The sequence below is a fragment of the Mirounga angustirostris genome, unplaced genomic scaffold (genome assembly GCF_029215605.1).
Source record: "Mirounga angustirostris isolate CCGP_5_RB_7025 unplaced genomic scaffold, mMirAng1.0.hap1 SCAF_12, whole genome shotgun sequence".
NCBI classification, from domain to species: domain Eukaryota; kingdom Metazoa; phylum Chordata; class Mammalia; order Carnivora; family Phocidae; genus Mirounga; species Mirounga angustirostris.
The window spans coordinates 7,412,904-7,430,913 of record NW_026991720.1 but is presented as its reverse complement, the minus strand read 5'-3'; the positions used below and the strand labels follow the sequence as shown (position 1 = coordinate 7,430,913).

The 18,010-nt window shown below is 43.2% G+C and overlaps 1 protein-coding gene and 1 long non-coding RNA gene across 5 annotated transcripts in view; one reads left to right on the top strand and one right to left on the bottom strand.

Annotated features, from left to right (window-relative positions):
- Nucleotides 1-18,010, top strand: part of CUL1 (cullin 1) — a 101,939-nt gene that overhangs the window by 69,325 nt on the left and 14,604 nt on the right. For all 4 annotated transcript variants that reach the window (XM_064575799.1, XM_064575798.1, XM_064575797.1 and 1 more), the window contains 2 exons: nucleotides 4,016-4,178; nucleotides 5,081-5,211. In XM_064575799.1, the coding sequence (XP_064431869.1) occupies nucleotides 4,016-4,178; nucleotides 5,081-5,211 (294 nt within the window). The remainder of the gene's footprint in view (nucleotides 1-4,015; nucleotides 4,179-5,080; nucleotides 5,212-18,010) is intronic.
- On the bottom strand, nucleotides 713-16,543 carry LOC135362229 (uncharacterized). The gene is made up of 3 exons (XR_010406707.1): nucleotides 16,410-16,543; nucleotides 16,146-16,307; nucleotides 713-849 (listed from the first exon to the last, which is right to left on the bottom strand). It is a non-coding gene; the product is annotated as an uncharacterized LOC135362229 (long non-coding RNA).

Sequence of the window (18,010 nt, the reverse complement as noted above, 5' to 3'; positions counted from 1 at the left end):
CCTGTAGGCTCTCGTTCGCCGACCCCTGGCCAAGATGGACAGGATTTCCAGGGAGGCCGAGCTAACTGTGTCTGATCTCTGCCTTGCCTTTATTCTCTCTTCACGGGGAGAGCGAAGGGAGTGAGTATGGAGCCACGTATCCACGGGCCGAGACAGGCAGTTAGCAAGTCAGCCCCGTAGGAGCAGTGGGGGCCTCTGAGCACATGCATCCCACCCCGTTTGTGCATGATGTTCTGGCTGCGTTTTCCCATAGGAGATAGTGCTTATAAGTGGGCCTTAGAAGTTTGAAGTTGAAAGTCCTTGACTAACAAATTTCTGAGATCTCAAAGCCTAACAAAAATGGAAGTCTTCAGAAGTCTCAAACTTGGAAGTAGTAGCAGTTCTTTGTGTATGTCTGCGGGTTAAATGAGCTTTTGTGTGTGCTGACCCCGAGCATAATTGCCTATTTCATGTGTTAGCTTGGCAGCGCAGTTTTCATGCCCACATCTCTGCTTGAACTCTGCTGCATATGGTGATGCTCTTAAGGGTGGGGTCTTTTGTCAGGGCACACATCTGTGGGGTCTCAGTTCCCGTCCTCTGCGTGAGACCAGAGCTACGTGAGCACTCCCAAAGCAGGCAGATAGGGTTTTTCAGTCAGGCCTGGAACCAAAGGCAGCTTGAGGAGCAAAGACTTACCGTGGTCTGGATGTTTCCAACCCGGTGTGACCCTGCCTTCCTGCATCCTGGTGCTCTTACAGAGGATTCCTTTCTAGCAGGGTTAATGGTTTGGCCCAAATCCAGTTGGATCTTACCAAACATGACTTCTGTCACCTTCTGGAAGTCCATAATATGGAGAATCCAGCAGAGAATCTGTAAGCACAAAATTGGAAGTTAACCATGTGAACAGTTCTCTTGCCTATAGCCTTAGGCTGCAAGTCTAGTTTTAAATCCCTACTCAGCCATTTCCTGGGGAGTTGACCTTAACCCTCTGGTCCTCCATTCCCTCATCTGTAAAATGGGAATAATAATTTTGTAATACATATGGTTGGTGCTGGGCAAAGAGCAAGCGTGTTGTGTTTGCTAGGACAGGCATACGTGATTCACGGCCTCCGGTAGATGCCTGAGAATATGCAAAACCACAGGATAAATGGGGGCACATTTTATTTAATGACTTGAGGAGGAATTATATTAAAGCATCATGTCAGGAAATAGAATTTAAAACTCATGAACAAAATGGAGATAAAGAATGAGCCTTTGACAAGTATTCTGCTTTTAGCTGCCGGTTTGGGCTAGATGTGCAAATTCCCTGGGGGTCTGCGTTCCCTTTTCTGTGATGTCCAGGGATGTTTTAGTGGAAACATTTGAGAATCTTTGGCTTCTCTGCAATAGGGATGGCTTTGATAAATGAACAGCCCTAAGCCACATTAGGGCTTGTAAGCTGTCCTGCTGTCTCATGTGATTGAGACTAATGTGAACTACAAAAGATTTGTTAACTATTCCAGGTTACTAATGTCTCTCATCCACACAAACTTTAAAAGTAAAATATACTTCATTAATTTGCTTACCTTTTGTGTTCTGTTTTTCGTTTTGTTTTCACTGTGAACCAATCCTAATAGAATTAATAGGGACAGTCTTTAATTGCTTGATTTTCTTGAGTCATTTTGAATTTGATTTGATCCTGGTGTTCTACGATAATTACCGGACAGCGATGATCGAGAGCCTACTTGACTGAGAATCCACAAAGAGTGTAAATGGCTGTCCTTCCTAAAACCTAATGATGCAACGCCTCATACCTTGGTTTCTTTATCTATAAAATAAGCTATCACTGAGGCCCCTCTGTTCTTCAGTGTCTTTGGAATCACTGATGTGCCAGTTTACTCTTCCCTTCCCTCTCGGCCCCGCAGGAAGGGCACTGCCGTAGAATGCTGCTACCCTCTGTCCTGCAGGGGTTGGAAAGCCACGGTGCTCCCCCAGAGAAGGAGTCAGCAGTGCCACCAAAGCCTTATCTTTCATCTGGGGAGGGGTAAAATTTTAGGGGAAAGCAATGTTTATGACAGTTGAGTTTTTTGCTGCCCGAGGTGATCATGTATAACTTCAAACAGGAAAAGTGGTGCTTTTCAGTTTGTGTGTCCTGTACTATATCAGCTCGCATTCTTGAGGTAACAACAGGCTTAGGGAAATTTTAGATTCGAAGCACCATGTGCTTAACTTAGAACTTCTGACTTAAAGCACGTAAAGATCTCCTATTGTTGGGACGCCTGGGTGGCTCAGTCAGTTAAGTGTCTGCCTTCGGCTGAGGTCATGATCCCAGGGTCACGGAATGAGGCAAGGAGCCTGCTTCTCCCTCTGTCTGCTGCTTCCCCCGCTTGTGCTCTTTCTCTCTCTGACAAATAATCTTTTAAAAAATGTATCTATTCACAATAACTTCATAATCAGAAGAAATATATACATTAGTGGTAGGCTTTTTGGAAAATACGTAAACATAACATAAACCTTCAAGCTTAGGGGACACTATTGCTAAGTATGTATATTAAACCAAATTGGTGGGGCGCCTGGGTGGCTCAGTTGGTTAAGCGACTGCCTTCGGCTTAGGTCATGATCCTGGAGTCCCGGGATCGAGTCCCACGTCGGGCTCCCTGCTCGGCAGGGAGTCTGCTTCTCCCTCTGACCTTCCTCCCTCTCATGCTCTCTCACTCTCTCCTTCTTGCTCTCAAATAAATAAGATCTTTAAATAAATAAATAAAACCAAATTGGAATAATTCTGTAGGTTTTTATGTAATTTGTTTCACACACACACACACACACGTTACATTAACATGTTTTATATTTATTTATTTTACTGGTTAATAGTATTCCATTAGCCAAATATGCTATGCTTTCGTTCCCGCTTACCAGAAACTTTAGGTTTTTTATATTTCTTCTTTTATAAATTCCTTTCACATTTTTTATTTGGTAATACTTAATGATTTTTCAGAGATCATGCTATATTAAGGACATTGACATGTTGATGTATACTACAGATAATTCCCAAGTTTATTTTGTTGTTCACATTTCACTATTTGGAATGTGTAATAAGGTTCTAACTTCTGTTGTTTAAATAATTGTCCCATTGTTAGTAATTCTTGACAGCATAAATCCTGCCTGCATTTTTCTTTTGTTTTCTTGGCTCTTGGGTGTTTATTCTTCCAGTTGAATTTTTCTAGATTTCTCCAAAATTATACCAAATTTAAAATCATTTTAGAAAGTACAGCACTTTTACAATACCAGATAGTTTTTCTCTTTTATTCAAATCACCTGAATAATTTGAGGTTATCAATGAAATTTTGTCCTTGCTCTGATAATTTAGTGGTTCCTTAGTGATACTTTACGCCACACACATTTCTGGTAATACTTTGTAAAATATACGGACTTCTTTTTATTTTGCTGCTCTGTTAAATGACATCTTTGTTTTCCTCTCTTCCTTGAGGGGAATTGTAAGAACTTGAGATGCATAAATAATCCAAAAGTTACAGGGCCATGTACTCAGCAATTGGCAAGAGAAGGCCATGATGGTCGTTTGTTTTGTTTTGTTTTTAATTTTTTAAAAGTCTGATTACTAATAACGATTTCCATGTGGTCATTTCAGGGAATATATTCATGTGACTCTTGACTTCAAGCAGCTTTCAGTGGGAAGCAGGGGTCCTGAACATGGTGTCTGTTTTTGAGGGAGGATCACAGGTTTCTCAGAGAGTCAAGTAGGGATAGTACCCCCAAAAGGTGAAATGCCACATATCTGAAGGAAGAAAGCTGACATAAACACATTTGGACTGCTAACAATGATAACCTTGATAAGTCATTTAAAAGGAGCTGGAGGTAGAAATATATTGCAGAGAAAATTGTGACCACTTAAATATGGTTGGCATTCACCCAGAATCAAAGAACCCCTTCCCTTTTCTCTTAATTTATTAGAGCAGGTTTGTGAGTTGAATTTGCCATTATTCATGGAACAATTCTTTAAGAAGGAATCCAGACCATTCACTTGAATGAATTCCTGCAGGCAGAGGCTCGACTGCTCGAGGAACAGCGGAGAGTCCAGGTCTACCTTCATGAAAGCACACAGGATGAACTGGCCAGGAAGTGTGAGCAAGTGCTCATTGAAAAACACTTGGAAATTTTCCACACAGAATTCCAGAATTTGTTGGATGCTGACAAAAATGAAGGTGAGCCTCTCAGACTCAAGACGTGTGTGCATGTCTGTTATGATCTGCAGTTTTGAAGTTGTTTGAAATTCTGGACTCTGCACATGACCAACATGAGTCATTTTTTAGAAGATTAATGTGTGTGTACCTTGTTGTGTATTGATTTCAGACCTCTGTAGAGGGTTTTGGGTGTAACTTTGGGGGAAGAACATCTTTTCAGTTCAATTTGGAATATAACTTGTTCCATACACTTTAGTGTTAAATGATACTACCCCTGATTTTGTTCTTGAGGATTTTTATTTTGAAAATTCTTCAAGATGTGAAGGCTAGTGTTTTGTAAAAGTCTTTCTTTTACCCTTTAGGTTTTACTGGGATATGTTAGGAGCTCAATAAAAGATTGATGTTCGAATTCAAAAGTTTTCTCTTTGGCCTTCATAAATTAACCATATGCCATACATATATTAAGTGAAGAATTTGGGGGCCCTTTTGTGACTCATTTGTTTGTAGAGTTGAGATGGGTATTCATAAATATTCCTTAAATTTATTCATTTTTTAAAATAAATATTTGAGTGCCCATTATCTATCTAGCATAACTAATATCTCAACCTTGAGAATTTTAGGAAGCATCAGATATACTTCCTGATAAAATTTTTCTCTGTTCTGTTGCTGGTTTCTCATAGTAAAGGAAAAAGTAAACTTTTACAATAACAACTTCATTGTTACTTTCAGCTTAATATATATATATATACACACACACTAAATACAAAATACTTGGTTATAATTAAAACATTTTTGATTATTTAGATCTAAAAGCACCGTTGTTTTATTTCAAGGTGGCTGTCATCACAGTACACGTACATACTTAGTGGGATGGATATGCAAAGTTTGTGTCAGCGCATTAAGGTGGCACCTTCTTCTTTCAGATTTGGGTCGCATGTATAATCTTGTGTCTAGAATCCAGGATGGCCTAGGAGAATTGAAAAAACTTCTAGAGACACACATTCATAATCAGGGTCTTGCAGCAATTGAAAAGTGTGGAGAAGCTGCTTTAAATGTAAGTACTATTTAATTGGAAATCAGCCAGGCCTAACTGTTTCCACCAGGAACTGCAGGTGTCGTGTGCCTCCATTCACGAATCCAAGTGGTAAGATTTCACTAGAACTCTAGTGGGGAACCTTGTTTTGGCTTTTTAAAGTAGAAGGTTCAGAAACCTCTTTGTTTAGTAAATTCCTCCATAAACTTTCCTCTGGCACCTTTTAGGCATTAAGGATGTCATCTCTTGATATTTTTTTCCTTACTTTCTTCTCACAATTACATTCCTTACACTAGAAGAGAGAAGATTCTTCCATAGAACAAACAGCCTAAAGCCTCCTAGACACTTGCCTCTGGTACCCGTGGGTCACAGGCTGCACCTCTTGGGGACTTTGATCTGAGGACTGCCCTTCCGTTGAAGGTCACAGAGCTATTTTCCCCCCTGATAGGCCCTGAAATGTGTAGTATTGCTCATGAACCCCACCACCCCAGGAGGCGCAGGAAATGTTCCTGGCTAGTGTAGCAGTAATTCAGGTGATAATTTTATGTAGGGAGTACCACGTGTTCCTAAAAGACGGGTGAATTGTCTTCAGTTTTGTCCCTGTTGTACACTTTAAATTTGATAGTGTTTGGGAGAACTGATAAAGAAAAGCTTCTAGAACACAGTTGGCTCTTACGTCTGATTCAGAAAACGTTTTAATCTCTGATTTTTATTGTGTTTAATGTTAATTATTTTTGACGATACTGTTTTTTTTTACAATACCGTCTTTTTTTTTTTTTGGACAACACCGTCTTTAATACATCTTTTAAAATCTTCATTTCTCTGTTAACTTTGGAAGATTTCTTTTTATGGGTTGCTGCTTCCCTTTTGACACATTTATGAATTACTAATGGAGTGAATGTAAACCCATTCCTTCCCGGGTTGATAAAATAATTAATTTTGCACTTCCCAGATGGAAGGGACCTGGCTTAGTGGGCGTTGAGAAAGAGATGTCCAGGTTTCAGTGTAAGCTGGCATGTGAGATCCCGGCACTGGGACACGCGGGGTTGGGATCGTGGGGCTGTTGTTACCCTGGCCCGGTTGAGTGTGGCCCCCAACAGTCTGTCTGGGTTCAGATCCCTGCTCCAGCTGTGTGACCTTGCTGCTAACTTGCTTTTCCTCGCTCTGTCAGTTGGGAGGGTTTTTTAATAGAAAAATGACGGTGGGGACACCTGGGTAGCTCAGTCGGTTAAGCGTCTGCCTTCGGCTCAGGTCATGATCCCAGGGTGCTGGGATCGAGCCCTGCATCGGGCTCCCTGCTCAGCAGGGAGTCTGCTTCTCTCTCTCTCCCACTCCCCCGCTTGTGTTTCCTCTCTCTCGCTGTGTCTCTTTCTTTCAAATAAATAAATAAAATCTTTAAAAAAAAGAAAAAAGAAAAATGATGGTGACCACCTCATAGGGTTTTTGTAAACAATACGTGTAAAGTGCTTATTAAATCTGGTGTGTAAGTGCTAAGTGCTCAGCAGTGATGACAGTTTTCCTTTAAAAACTCATTTAAAAATCATCCTTATATTTTGATGGCTTTTCTTACTTCTACACTGAACATTCCTTTTTAAAGGGCCGGACGTGCGCGCGCATGTGTACTTCAGGAAGGACCAACTTTTCAATAATGTGTTTTCACGGTAGTTAATTCAAAACTCCGTTTAGCCACATGAGCAACAGAGCCAAGTAAATGACTTATTTTCCTTGAAATGAGTTAAGTGGTGAGTCTGTTATTTCATCAGACATGGGTTGGAGAAGTAACTACATGAAGCAGAGTTTGCTTTTTTATGTGACCTGTTGTGTATGGTATCTGCTGGGAGGTGGCCTCAGGGGGTCCATGGTCTAGATGAACGCAGTTAGATTATTTTCATGGGAATGATGGGGTGTTACTTCTAATGCCCATCTTTTCCAAACCAAAGTAAGGTCCTAGATGGAGAATAAATCACGCTGTAATTCTCAAGTACTATTGTTTTCTCTTTCTTTTTGATACGATCACCTGACTTGGTGAATCTTAAATCTGACATTTACTTTTTCATGACCAGTTAAAGCAGAAGTTTAGTTTCTAAGTAAAATTGTTTCTTTATATGTGGAACCTTCATCTGTCAGCAATAAGCACATTATTGATCATAAAATAATACATTATTAATTATAATTATTTCCATAAAAACCATTTTTATATTGAATTCGTGAAACTGATTTTCTAAGTTGTTGTGAAGAAAAATGTTTTTTGGGAAAAGCAAATACTTTTTCTCTTTTCTGCAAGAGTTTTTCCTGAATTTCCATCTTAAAGTTTCAGTTGACTGTAGTTTGCAGTGTGCTGTCTAAATGATTCGTGAGTTTCTTACACCACCGTCCGGGCCTGGGTTATACCTGCCTCCTTTACTCACCTGTGATGGGAAAGCCCATGAAACTTGAAGAAGCTCAAGAAAGGGCATGTGTACGCAGTGCTTACTAGCCTGGCACACAGTAGGTGTTTAAATACTTAACTTTAAGAAAGAATAATTACAGCTCTTAAATAATTTTAAGTAGGTATTTTTATCACAAATGTGGCAAATGTAAAAGATACATTGTAACCCAAACCATGATGGTTTTCCAAAGCCCACTCATGCTGGAGGAAAAGCAGCAGAGGAAAGAAACTGTTTGCCTTAATAAAAAAAAATTATTATACATAATTCTAAGTGGGATTTAATTACTTTGAGAACACAATTTTTTTAAAGTTTGAAAATTTTTGCCCAATTGAGTTGGATCATAGTATATGAAAATCATTTACAGTGAGCATATTTAATGTGATAGAAAGCACTATTTAAATGATTCTTTAAGGACTAAAAAGTTTTCTTATGTAGTCCTATGATTCTGTTCATACCAAACAAAACAGGTAAAGTTTCCACAAGTAGAGAAATGATTTTACTTAGAAGCTGGACTTCTACTTTAACTGGCCACGAAAAGGTATTGATTAGAAAACTAGATTTGCTACCGATTAGTTTGGCCTAGACTGAAATCATTACAGGTTTCAAACTTGTAATGGGATTCAAAATAATATTTTATGTATTGATACCTTCAAAACCTACCTGAGCGTTTTCCTAAGGCGTTTTATTTTTTCTTCATAGTTAAAAACAAATTTTTAAAATTAAAGGCTCTTCCTGAAGAACTGGCCCAAGGTGGATCTCCCTCATGCTCTCTCCCTCTCTTTACCTAAGCAAGAACTGGCCGTCCTTGTGAAGTGTCCCTGAAAGAGCGCCCTTAACACACGGCTTACGTGTAGGCGCACCGCTGCTTGGACCTGCGCGGGCCGGCAGTTGGGCTCGGGGCTCCTCAGAGTATGGAGAGCGTCAGACTGCACGGGCCGGAGCAGACCAGCGAGGGTCCATCTTACCCCCCACCGGGCAGGATTTTAGTGCGCCTGGAAGAGTTCCCGCCAGCCTTTCTAGGGCCTCACGACTGGGGACTTGGATGCTCTGCTGATGTGCTGAGTCCTGCATAACGGACGCAGGAGTAGCTAACATTGCATTGGGTACCAGTAGGACTTTGGGAACCTTGTACACAAAAAATATTCAAAGATGGGATTTATAACTGGTTTAGAGCCGAACAAAGAACCAGACAAATCATTTTAAATAGGTGAGTTTGTTGTATAGGCAAGTTTCCCCAGCCGTGGCTTCTGGACTGGAAAGAGTGGGACAGCATGGTAAATTAGCACACTGACATAGTATTGAAACTGTTTGAAGTCAAAATTTGAAAGACCCTATGCCTATGTGCTTACCTAGATGGGCCAAAGAAATGTGTTCAGTGTTTGGCAATACAGTAACTATAAAAAGAATCTGTATTAAAATATAGGAGGAGGACGGGCCCTGTACACTTCGGTCGTGAGCAGAGCATCTTGAAAGTAGAGCCCACACCTTCAAGTGTTCTCTGTACAAGGCTGAAGCCCACAGTGGCCCTGTGCTGGGTTCTTGGGTTATTGATCTGCCAGAGCAGCTTAGCTGCATGATGCTGGCTGGTATTGTCACTCAAAGGGCGAAGAAACATTGCAGATAAAATTGAAATCCTTGTTTTCATTCATTCAACAAGCATTTATGACCCTCCTGTGATGGGATTGATGGCAGGAATCCCAAATTGAAATGCCTCACCTTTGTCTTCTCATCCAGCCTCCGTGACCTCAACTGCCCCGTTGCTATATTACAGGTTTGTTTTGAATGCACATTCTCCTTCCTCCGTCCCTTAGCACGGGGCTGGGGGTAGGGTAGCAGCTGTGTAGGACATGCCACTTTGCCCTCATCCTTTGCCCATGACAACATTCCTAAGCTAAAACGGTGGGTTTCCCAGTGAGCCTGGGTATGGCCTCAGCGTCCTCTAGAACCAGTAAGGGCGCCTGCCTACCAGCCCTGGCCCCGCTCTGTCCTCTCTGATGAGTGAGTTGGGTGAGGACGAGCCCCCTTCCCTGCCCCTCCAAGTGTTTTCTCTCTGGTCCCTGCCCCCGCTCTCACCCCCACACCCTGTTGTTCATCTGGGCCCTATGACTTCGTTCTCCAGATGTTCTTCCCGCTCTCCTTTCCTGTTCATCCCTCATGGGGCCCGGCACTTCCATCTTTCAGGAATACCTCTGAATGCTGTGACAGTTTTACTCCACATTCTTCATCCTTTTTTTAAATAAGCAAAGCGAAATGAAACCTCTTCTCTATAGTAGTATATTAAATCTACAATATTATGTTGAACCAGAATCCTCTTCTGATTTACCCCTGCTCTCATGAACTTTGTCTTCCCTGCCAGATCACTTCCCTGCTTGCACTCAGACTCTTCTCTCCACCCGTAACATGGGCCTCCGTGCTTTCTGCTCACTTTGTCCTTCTTTGAAGTCTAGCTCGGATCCTCCTTTCTTTTTTTTTTTTTTTTTTTTTTAATACTTTTTTTTTTTTTTTTTTTAAGATTTTGTTTATTTATTTGACAAAGAGAGACACAGTGAGAGAGGGAACACAAGCAGGGGGAGTGGGAGAGGGAGAAGCAGGCTTCCCGCGGAGCAGGGAGCCCGATGCGGGGCTCGATCCCAGGACCCTGGGATCATGACCTGAGCCGAAGGCAGACGCTTAACGACTGAGCCACCCAGGCGCCCCTCGGATCCTCCTTTCTAAAAAGAACTCTCCACTCTCTCTTTGAGCCCTGAGTGACTGTCTCCCCATCCTGTACCCCTGTGGCATTTATTTAAAAAGTCTCTCCAGTCCCCCTCTCTATTTGTGGGTCACCTCTGTGTTTCCTGTCACACTGCCGTCGATTGTAATCCCTGGAGAGTACGGCTGGCAGCTCTTTATAGTTTTAGTGCTGGTGTCTTGTGCACCAAGTGTCCCTTGATAATGATGGTAAAGAGGAAAAGCCAGCAGCCACGTGGCCAGAATCCCCTTTCCAGTTGTATCCTCCGTTTCTCTGTCTCTTCATTGTATCCATCACCTGGTCACCTTTCCGTGACTATGCCTTGTTGTACCTTCCTACTTCTCTCTCCTTAGACACGTCTCTTTTTGTCCCTATGTGTTAAACACCTATTTATCTTTCAAAACCCAGCTCAAATGCCATTTCTTCCACAAGCCTTTCCCCGTCACCCCTTTGAAATAGTAGCATGTTGGACTATTTATATGACATTCACACTACTTTATATTTTAGATATCTGTGAAAATGTCTTTTACAGGAATGGCTTTATCCATCTTCATGTGCTCAGAATTTAGCGCAATGCCTTGTGCAGAATAGGGTGTCACCCTACTTACGTTTTAATTGTACTCCTCATTGTTGCCAGCAGGATTCAAGGCTGCTTACACAGTGCATAAAAGACAACGGGCTATAAGGGAGAGAGTAGTAGAATAAGGATAGGAAATACAAACGACGCTCAGTGTTGAGATAGATCATGCTCACATGGCATGCAGTGGAGTCTAGTATCCTGGTTAGAGATGCTCACAAACGTGCCTCCAGTTCTTGGCCATCAATGCAGAGATCTCTCCAGTAAAGGCGTCAAGACTGTGAAGTACAGTCAGCTCCTGGACTCCCCATGATCATAAAGAATAAGCCTGTAACTCAGGAGAATGACTCAGAACAGAACTGAGAATACTCTCCCCAGTGGCCCATCCTAAAGAAGACATCAGGAACGTGGACAGTTATCAACCCTACACTTACAAGTAAACGTGATCCCAAGTCCTTGGATGGCTTTATAATTTCCCTTGATGGTAGCTTCTAGCAAAATACCAGAAGAAAGTTCATGAAAAGAGTCAATATAGACATATAAGTACTTGCTAATAAATGATTGATGATACAGTGGGTTCCATGTTGAATTTTTAATTAGCACGTGATTTCGCAGCAGTCTGGTTGCTGTTGTGCTTCCTACAAAGTGGCCTTCACATAAATCAGGTTAGAAGAGACTATTTCATTACTGTCTGTCTTTAGGGCAGAAACGGCGGCAGATAAGCGGAGTCCTCTTTGAAACCATGTCTTGATTGAGTAACGTCAGTCTAACTGGGACTGAAGTGTAATCCAGCAAGAGTGGGCTTGCAGGTACTTTGATGACCAGCAGGGCCACTGGTCTAACAGTGGGGGTGTTGGGCTGCAGAGATGGACTAGGGAATGAAGTCATGAAGGTTTATTTGCAGCTTACAGAGAGATCATCTACTTGAAACGGGAGGAGGCATTTTCAGGAGCTGCCCAGGACTCTGGCTCCAGGAATGATGGTGCTTATAAAAGGGAGCGCTTGAAACGGAGAATTATATAGGCAGAAATGAAATCAGGAGGCTCTGGCAGCATGTTTTTCAGTGTAAGACTAAGGGGTGATGAAATCTAGGATTGAGAAGTTGAGTTAGAAATAATTACAGGAACCCAATTGTTTGATGAACTTGCACCATAATGAACAGAGGAACATGGTGCAGGGTGCTTCTGGCAGGTTTGGGTTTCGTTCATACAGCCAAGATTCCCTTTATCTTCTGGAGTAAAATGTTCAAATAACTTGGTCCTGACTCAACCATTCTGTGGGTGCTGGTAATAGAAGAAAATTACGCACACGGTGATAAAATTGACCAAGGAACCTTACATCTGGAGTCTAGCCTGCTTTGTGTGGTCAGAAGGGAGGGAATACACATCCCTAAAATCTTAGGTAGCAGGAGTGCAGGGTGAGATAATCCTGGGCTATCCCAGCCTCCGGCTGTCCCTTAAAGCCGAGTAATGGATTATGGGGGCTGATTTTACTATTCTTTCTTATTTTGATGAGGTTTGGAATTCTTCCATAATAAAACCTTTTTTATTTTTTATTTTTTTAAATAAAACCTTTTTTAAAAAGGAAGAGGAAGGGGCGCCAGGGTGGCTCAGTCATTAAGTGTCTGCCTTTGGCTCAGGTCATGATCCCAGGGTTCTGGGATCGAGCCCCACGTCAGGTTCCCTGCTCCACGGGAAACCTGCTTCTCCCTCTCCCTTTGCTTCTCCCTCTGCTTGTGCTCTCTCTCTCACTATCTCTATCACTACTTGGCCCTCTCTATCAAATAAATAAATAAAACCTTAAAAAAAAAAAAAGGCAAGAGGAAAACAAAATGTACCAGTTTTGATGTAGTAGATGTGAGAGAGGAGAAGGAGGGGGGATCAAGGAGGTGTTTTAGGACAGAAGAAGGCAGTCTCGTACAGTAAGTCAAACTGACAAATTTAATTACACAAAGAGCTGATATATGCTGATAATGGAAATTGGTTCAGAAAGCCTATAGCTGAATTCGTGAACCTATTTTGTCTTGCCCTGGGCTGAAAAGAATTACCGTTTTCTTTAAAGGAGAAATCACACAGGTGTTCATTTTCAGTTTAGGATAAGCAGGCTCTGAGGAGACTCACTCATTTTCATATCCAGGATATACCCTTCTTTCTTCCACCTGTGGGCACAGCTTTCCAGAGGCAGCCCAGTTACAGAAGCCCTTCGCTACCCAGATCTGAGTTTGCATCCCACATCCAACTGCATTTTGGTTTCATCTTTGCTGTGTATTTTTAAGTCCTGAAATGGCCCCTGCTAGGCTTCAGATGAGTTCAAGACCACCTGTGAACTCTCACCACCTACCCCACCCACTTACCTCCTGGATGCACTGCTTCTATTTCTGAACTAATGTAATAATTACTTTCTGCAACATCATTCTTTCTCTTAGAGGAGTCACAGTTTTTCTAGGCAAGTCCAGCTTAGTTCCACTTTCAAAATCGAATATCTCACTTGTCTTCGCTCTGTGTCTGACCCCAGTCAACTTGGAGCCTCGGTACTGACCGGGTCGTGTGGAGGGGCCACAGACAGGGACTCCAGCCTCCAGCCAGGTGAGCGGAGACGAGTGCAGGCGTGAGCCAGAGCAGGGGCCGGGGTCAGTGATGGAAGCCCGCCCAGGGACATAACTGCCACCGGGAGTTTGTAGATGTTTATCAGACCCAAAGGTAATGATTAAAGATTCGTTATTTATGGTCTGAGACTCAGAGCCATGATTACAAGATAAATACATACGACTGAAGCAAAAGTAGCAGCCGGACGAGGGTGTAGTGATGAGAATATGGAGCCCTGGTTACACTGGTAGGTTTTTTGTCTTGTCATTTTCAACTTTAAACCTCACTCAGAGAAATAGGTGATTTCTGCTTATCAGAAGAGGTAAGATGATGGAACAGGAAAAACCCAGTAAGAAAATGCAAGACTGTCACATCACTGGATGGTGCGTGAGGCCTCTCTGTGCTGTTGTCTCCAGTGTTTGGGGGGTTGGTTTGGTTTGGTTTGGGTTTTGCCTGTTATTTAATACAAAAATTAATTTTACTTCCTGAGTGGGCACAGCACCTGCGAGGCCTTTGGGGGCTGGGGTTACACCTTGCCCCGGGCAGTTGTCAGAGCGGATAATCTGGGTGCCTGCAGACCCTTCCCTGCTCTTCTCTGCAGTTGGTGGTTTGTGGTGGTTCCCTTCCTGAAGCTTTTGCTTCTCTGTGCTACGTGTGGGGAGAATGTTGCTCCAGGGACCAAGTGCTAATGCTTATGGGGAAGAACTGCTCCGCCCCCAAATAACTGCGTGGTGTGGAGACTTCACTTCTCCTCCTTCTCAAAGAATAATGATCTCAAGGTAAGGTCGTGGACAGTGTCTGACAGGGCCCCGCGTGTCCCGTGGGTGCTGTGTGGCGGTGACAGACCTGCCGCTGTCGTCCCAGCCGCGTGAGAGGAGTGGGTAACCGGTGTGCTCAGAAGTAGCTCTGGGTGAGGGCACGTTTCTGAGGACGGTCCCATCCGCTGCCGGCGTGGGGAGCCCCCGCTTACATTCGTGACATGGTGAGGATGGCCCCTCGAGCCTGTCACACCCCCGTGTCCCTCTTTGGGCAGGGTTACAATATTAGGATCACAGGCGATCCTGAGAAATCCTGTCTCAATGTACGCCAGCTCCCCACGAACTAATGCTCAGACCTCTTCCTCGGCCACATGTGCGCAGCTGTTTTAAGGAAGATAGGATAAGATGAGATGGAAGTCTTGTGAGGCTCCTAAGTACATTTTTTTCTTCTTGTGAAATTGGTCCTTAAAATTAGGGTTTTCTTAGTGGACGTGTATGGAATAAAAGGTAATATTTGAGTCATGATTATCAGTGTTTCGGAATTAGCTGTCTCAGAAGGAGTTGGTGAGTGCCACGACACTGCTTGCAAGCAAGGGAGACGCTGTCCTGGCAGGCTTCTCGGGGCTCGTGCCCGGCGGGCGCGGGGCGGCAGCCAGTAACAGCGACCCACAAGTGCAGTCAGCATCCCAGGGGTTTGGGCGTTGTCTGTAACAGGCCCGCCCCATCCTGCCAGTCCAGAGAGCGTCCCTGAGAAAGTCTTAAGAGACCAGTAGAAGAGCCGAAGCTGACGAGGCAGGGGGTCCTAGACAGAGCAGGGCCCCTCGGTGGGTGTAAACGACCCATTCCAAGAACCCAGAAACCCGGTGTGACTTGAGAGGATGGGAAGTGGCACAGACTGAAACTGACCGGGTCGGCACTGGCTGGCCAGGCCAGGAGACCCCAAAAGCCACGTTAATGATAGTGCTTTAGTCCTAAGGGCAAGAGGAAACCGAGGGATAGTTGTAACAAACATGAAATTGATACAATCAGATTTTTAATTTTTAAACCATGTAGAAAATAGATTTAAAGAGCATGGTCTGTTTTGGTGGCCAGACGGAAGACAGCATGGGTTGGTTAGGTTGGGGGGTGGGGAGAAGAAGGAATCCGGTTCTTAGACTTTGTGAGGGACAGGTGTTTGTACTCGATCATTGTTGACCCTGGATGATGGGTCCACGGAGTGGATTTTACCATTCTTTGGAATTTTGCAGAGATTTGAATTTTTCTACAGTAAAACCCTGAAAGAAAGGAAATGGAGAGAGTTCCGGCAGAGAGGCAGGTTCAGGGAGGAGACCAGGGTAGCTCTGACGTACAGTTTGGGAATTCCATGCAACAACCATGGGCAAGTCATGTGAGCTGAGCGGGGAAGTCTGGTCTGGGCTAGAGATAAATGTGACCATCACTGGCATAATACAAACAAGTGAAATCATGTAGGGGTGGGTGACATCCCTCAGGGACGAGCCCTGACAGGTGTCGTGTTTCTTAGCAGAAAGTCCTCGTGTACTATAGAATAAGCAGGTGGTCATGAACCAAAGCAATTACTACTCTGTTCATTTCCTTAAGCACCAAAAATTGACGTGTTTCATGGAAAACATGCATTTGTTCTAGCCAGTCTCGCCTCTCTCATTACCCCTGTTGCTTTTTTAACCCTGCAATCTGGTGCTCTCTGAAACACCTCCTCTTCTCTATTATTCGCATGCGCTCCTATCTTTGTCTGCCCTTGCCAAGTTCCTAAGCGGCTTCTCTCTCTCAGGACCTCAGATTCTCACTTCAGGTTTCCGAGGCTTGACACTTCATACATTTCCCTTCATGGGGTCCTTTCAGACCCTTCGTTCTCACCAGCCAGAGTGCTGCTGGGTCTCCTCCTATAGTAGAAAGAATCTTGGAATCGGAGTCCAAAAGACTTCTGTGCCCTTGGGGAAGATCTGTCTGATTGGTCTTTCCACAGGGAATTCCTTCCTGGCATTTCTTGGGACATTTATGTTTTTCCAAATTCTGAGTCTGAGAAAAATTGTTCAAGAAATCATGAAAACAGAGAAAAGCATAATTCTCCTGCAAGCATGATGGTCAACACAGATACATTCCTGGTTTAACAGAACCCACCGACGGCAAGGGTAGGGGCGCTCACACGCAGTTGAAGGTTAAGGTGGCCATCTCTGGAACCACGTTCCACGTTCTGGAAACACAGTGTCATCTGATCAATCTTCCTCGTTCACAATGCCGGGTTACAAATGTTGGTGCGCCCTTTCTGCTGCCGAGGGCATCCTTCTTACAAATAAAATACATGTTAGTGTGTTTATGCACATAATATACTTCATGTAAATCCTTTGAGTGGCGTTCCAAAAAATAGCATGTGTTGGAAGCAAAATAAGTCCTTAAACTGGCAATTTTGACATGTGATTCTTTGTACTGACCTTAACCTTGAATGTTACCTTATTCAAATACTACCCAACAATGTTTGCTGGCATTTTCCCGTACTTGGATATTCGCTATAAGCTAGAGTTCTTTGTAAATACTTTTAACAGAAGAAATGCAAAGGGAAGAAAATGTGAATTTCGTGAAATAATTTGACATGTGATCAGAAAGCAATCTAAAACCTGAATTAGCAAAAACAGTAGTATCAACTTCAGTGGCAAACCCAAAATTAAGTCAAGCAGACAATATTTTCATTGTTAAAGAAATTGGTTTATATGAAATAAGAAGATGTATGCCAGTTGGAAGGTGCTTTTGGATGCACTTGTGAATTAAGACCATCAGTGCGGGGGCGCGGGGCGGGGGGCGCCTGGGTGGCTCAGGCCGTTAAGTGTCTGCCTTTGGCTCAGGTCATGATCCTGAGGTCCTGGGATCGAGTCCTGCCTCAGGCTCCCTGCTCAGCGGGAATCTGCTTCTCCCTCTCCCTCTGCATCTCCCCACGACTCGTGCTCTCTCTCTCTCTCTCTCTCTCTCAAAAAAAATACATTTTTTAAAAAAAGAATGCTAAAGTATTTTTTTTAAGTACAAAATTGGAGGAGGAGTTCTATTTCTACATCTGGAATAGTTGTCATGAAACAACAAGATTATCCGATGGCAATGAATGCTGTATGTGTTTTAACATTTTAAGATAATTTTTAGATATTAAATATATGGGATACTAGCTTCCATTATCTTAGGTGATTTCTCTTTGGCAATCATTTTGCATTCCCTTTTAACGTTTTCCCTTATTAAATATCTGTATCAGGTAGAGACTGCTATTCACATACTGTTGAAATTATAGTCTTGCACAGTGTACTCATAATAATAATAAACTTTGCATTTTTATTCTATTTTTTAGCAGAAAACCTCTGAAACTCTTAGTATAACCCTATCACAGGAAAACAGTTCAATCTCAGTGCTTACTCATTATTTAAAAACAGTATTAGAAGATGCAGAATAATTAGAATTTGGGGAATTCTGGTTTCTCATTCCTGAACCTGAGGATTCATATCAGTCAGGACTTTGCAGACACTGGCAGCCACGTAAGCCCCCCCGGCACTCGGGCCTCCTGCTCGTAAAGGAGCCAGCCGCTGGCATCCTCCTGGCGGGTGCTGTCTGTCCACACCACCGCTGCCGCTGTGGACAGGTCCTGTCCTCCAGGCCTTTTCCCTTCTCAGAGCCATGGAGATGATGCTGGCCCGGGAGTGAGATGGCCTGGGGTCAAGCCTGACTGCCATCACTGAAACCCTTGG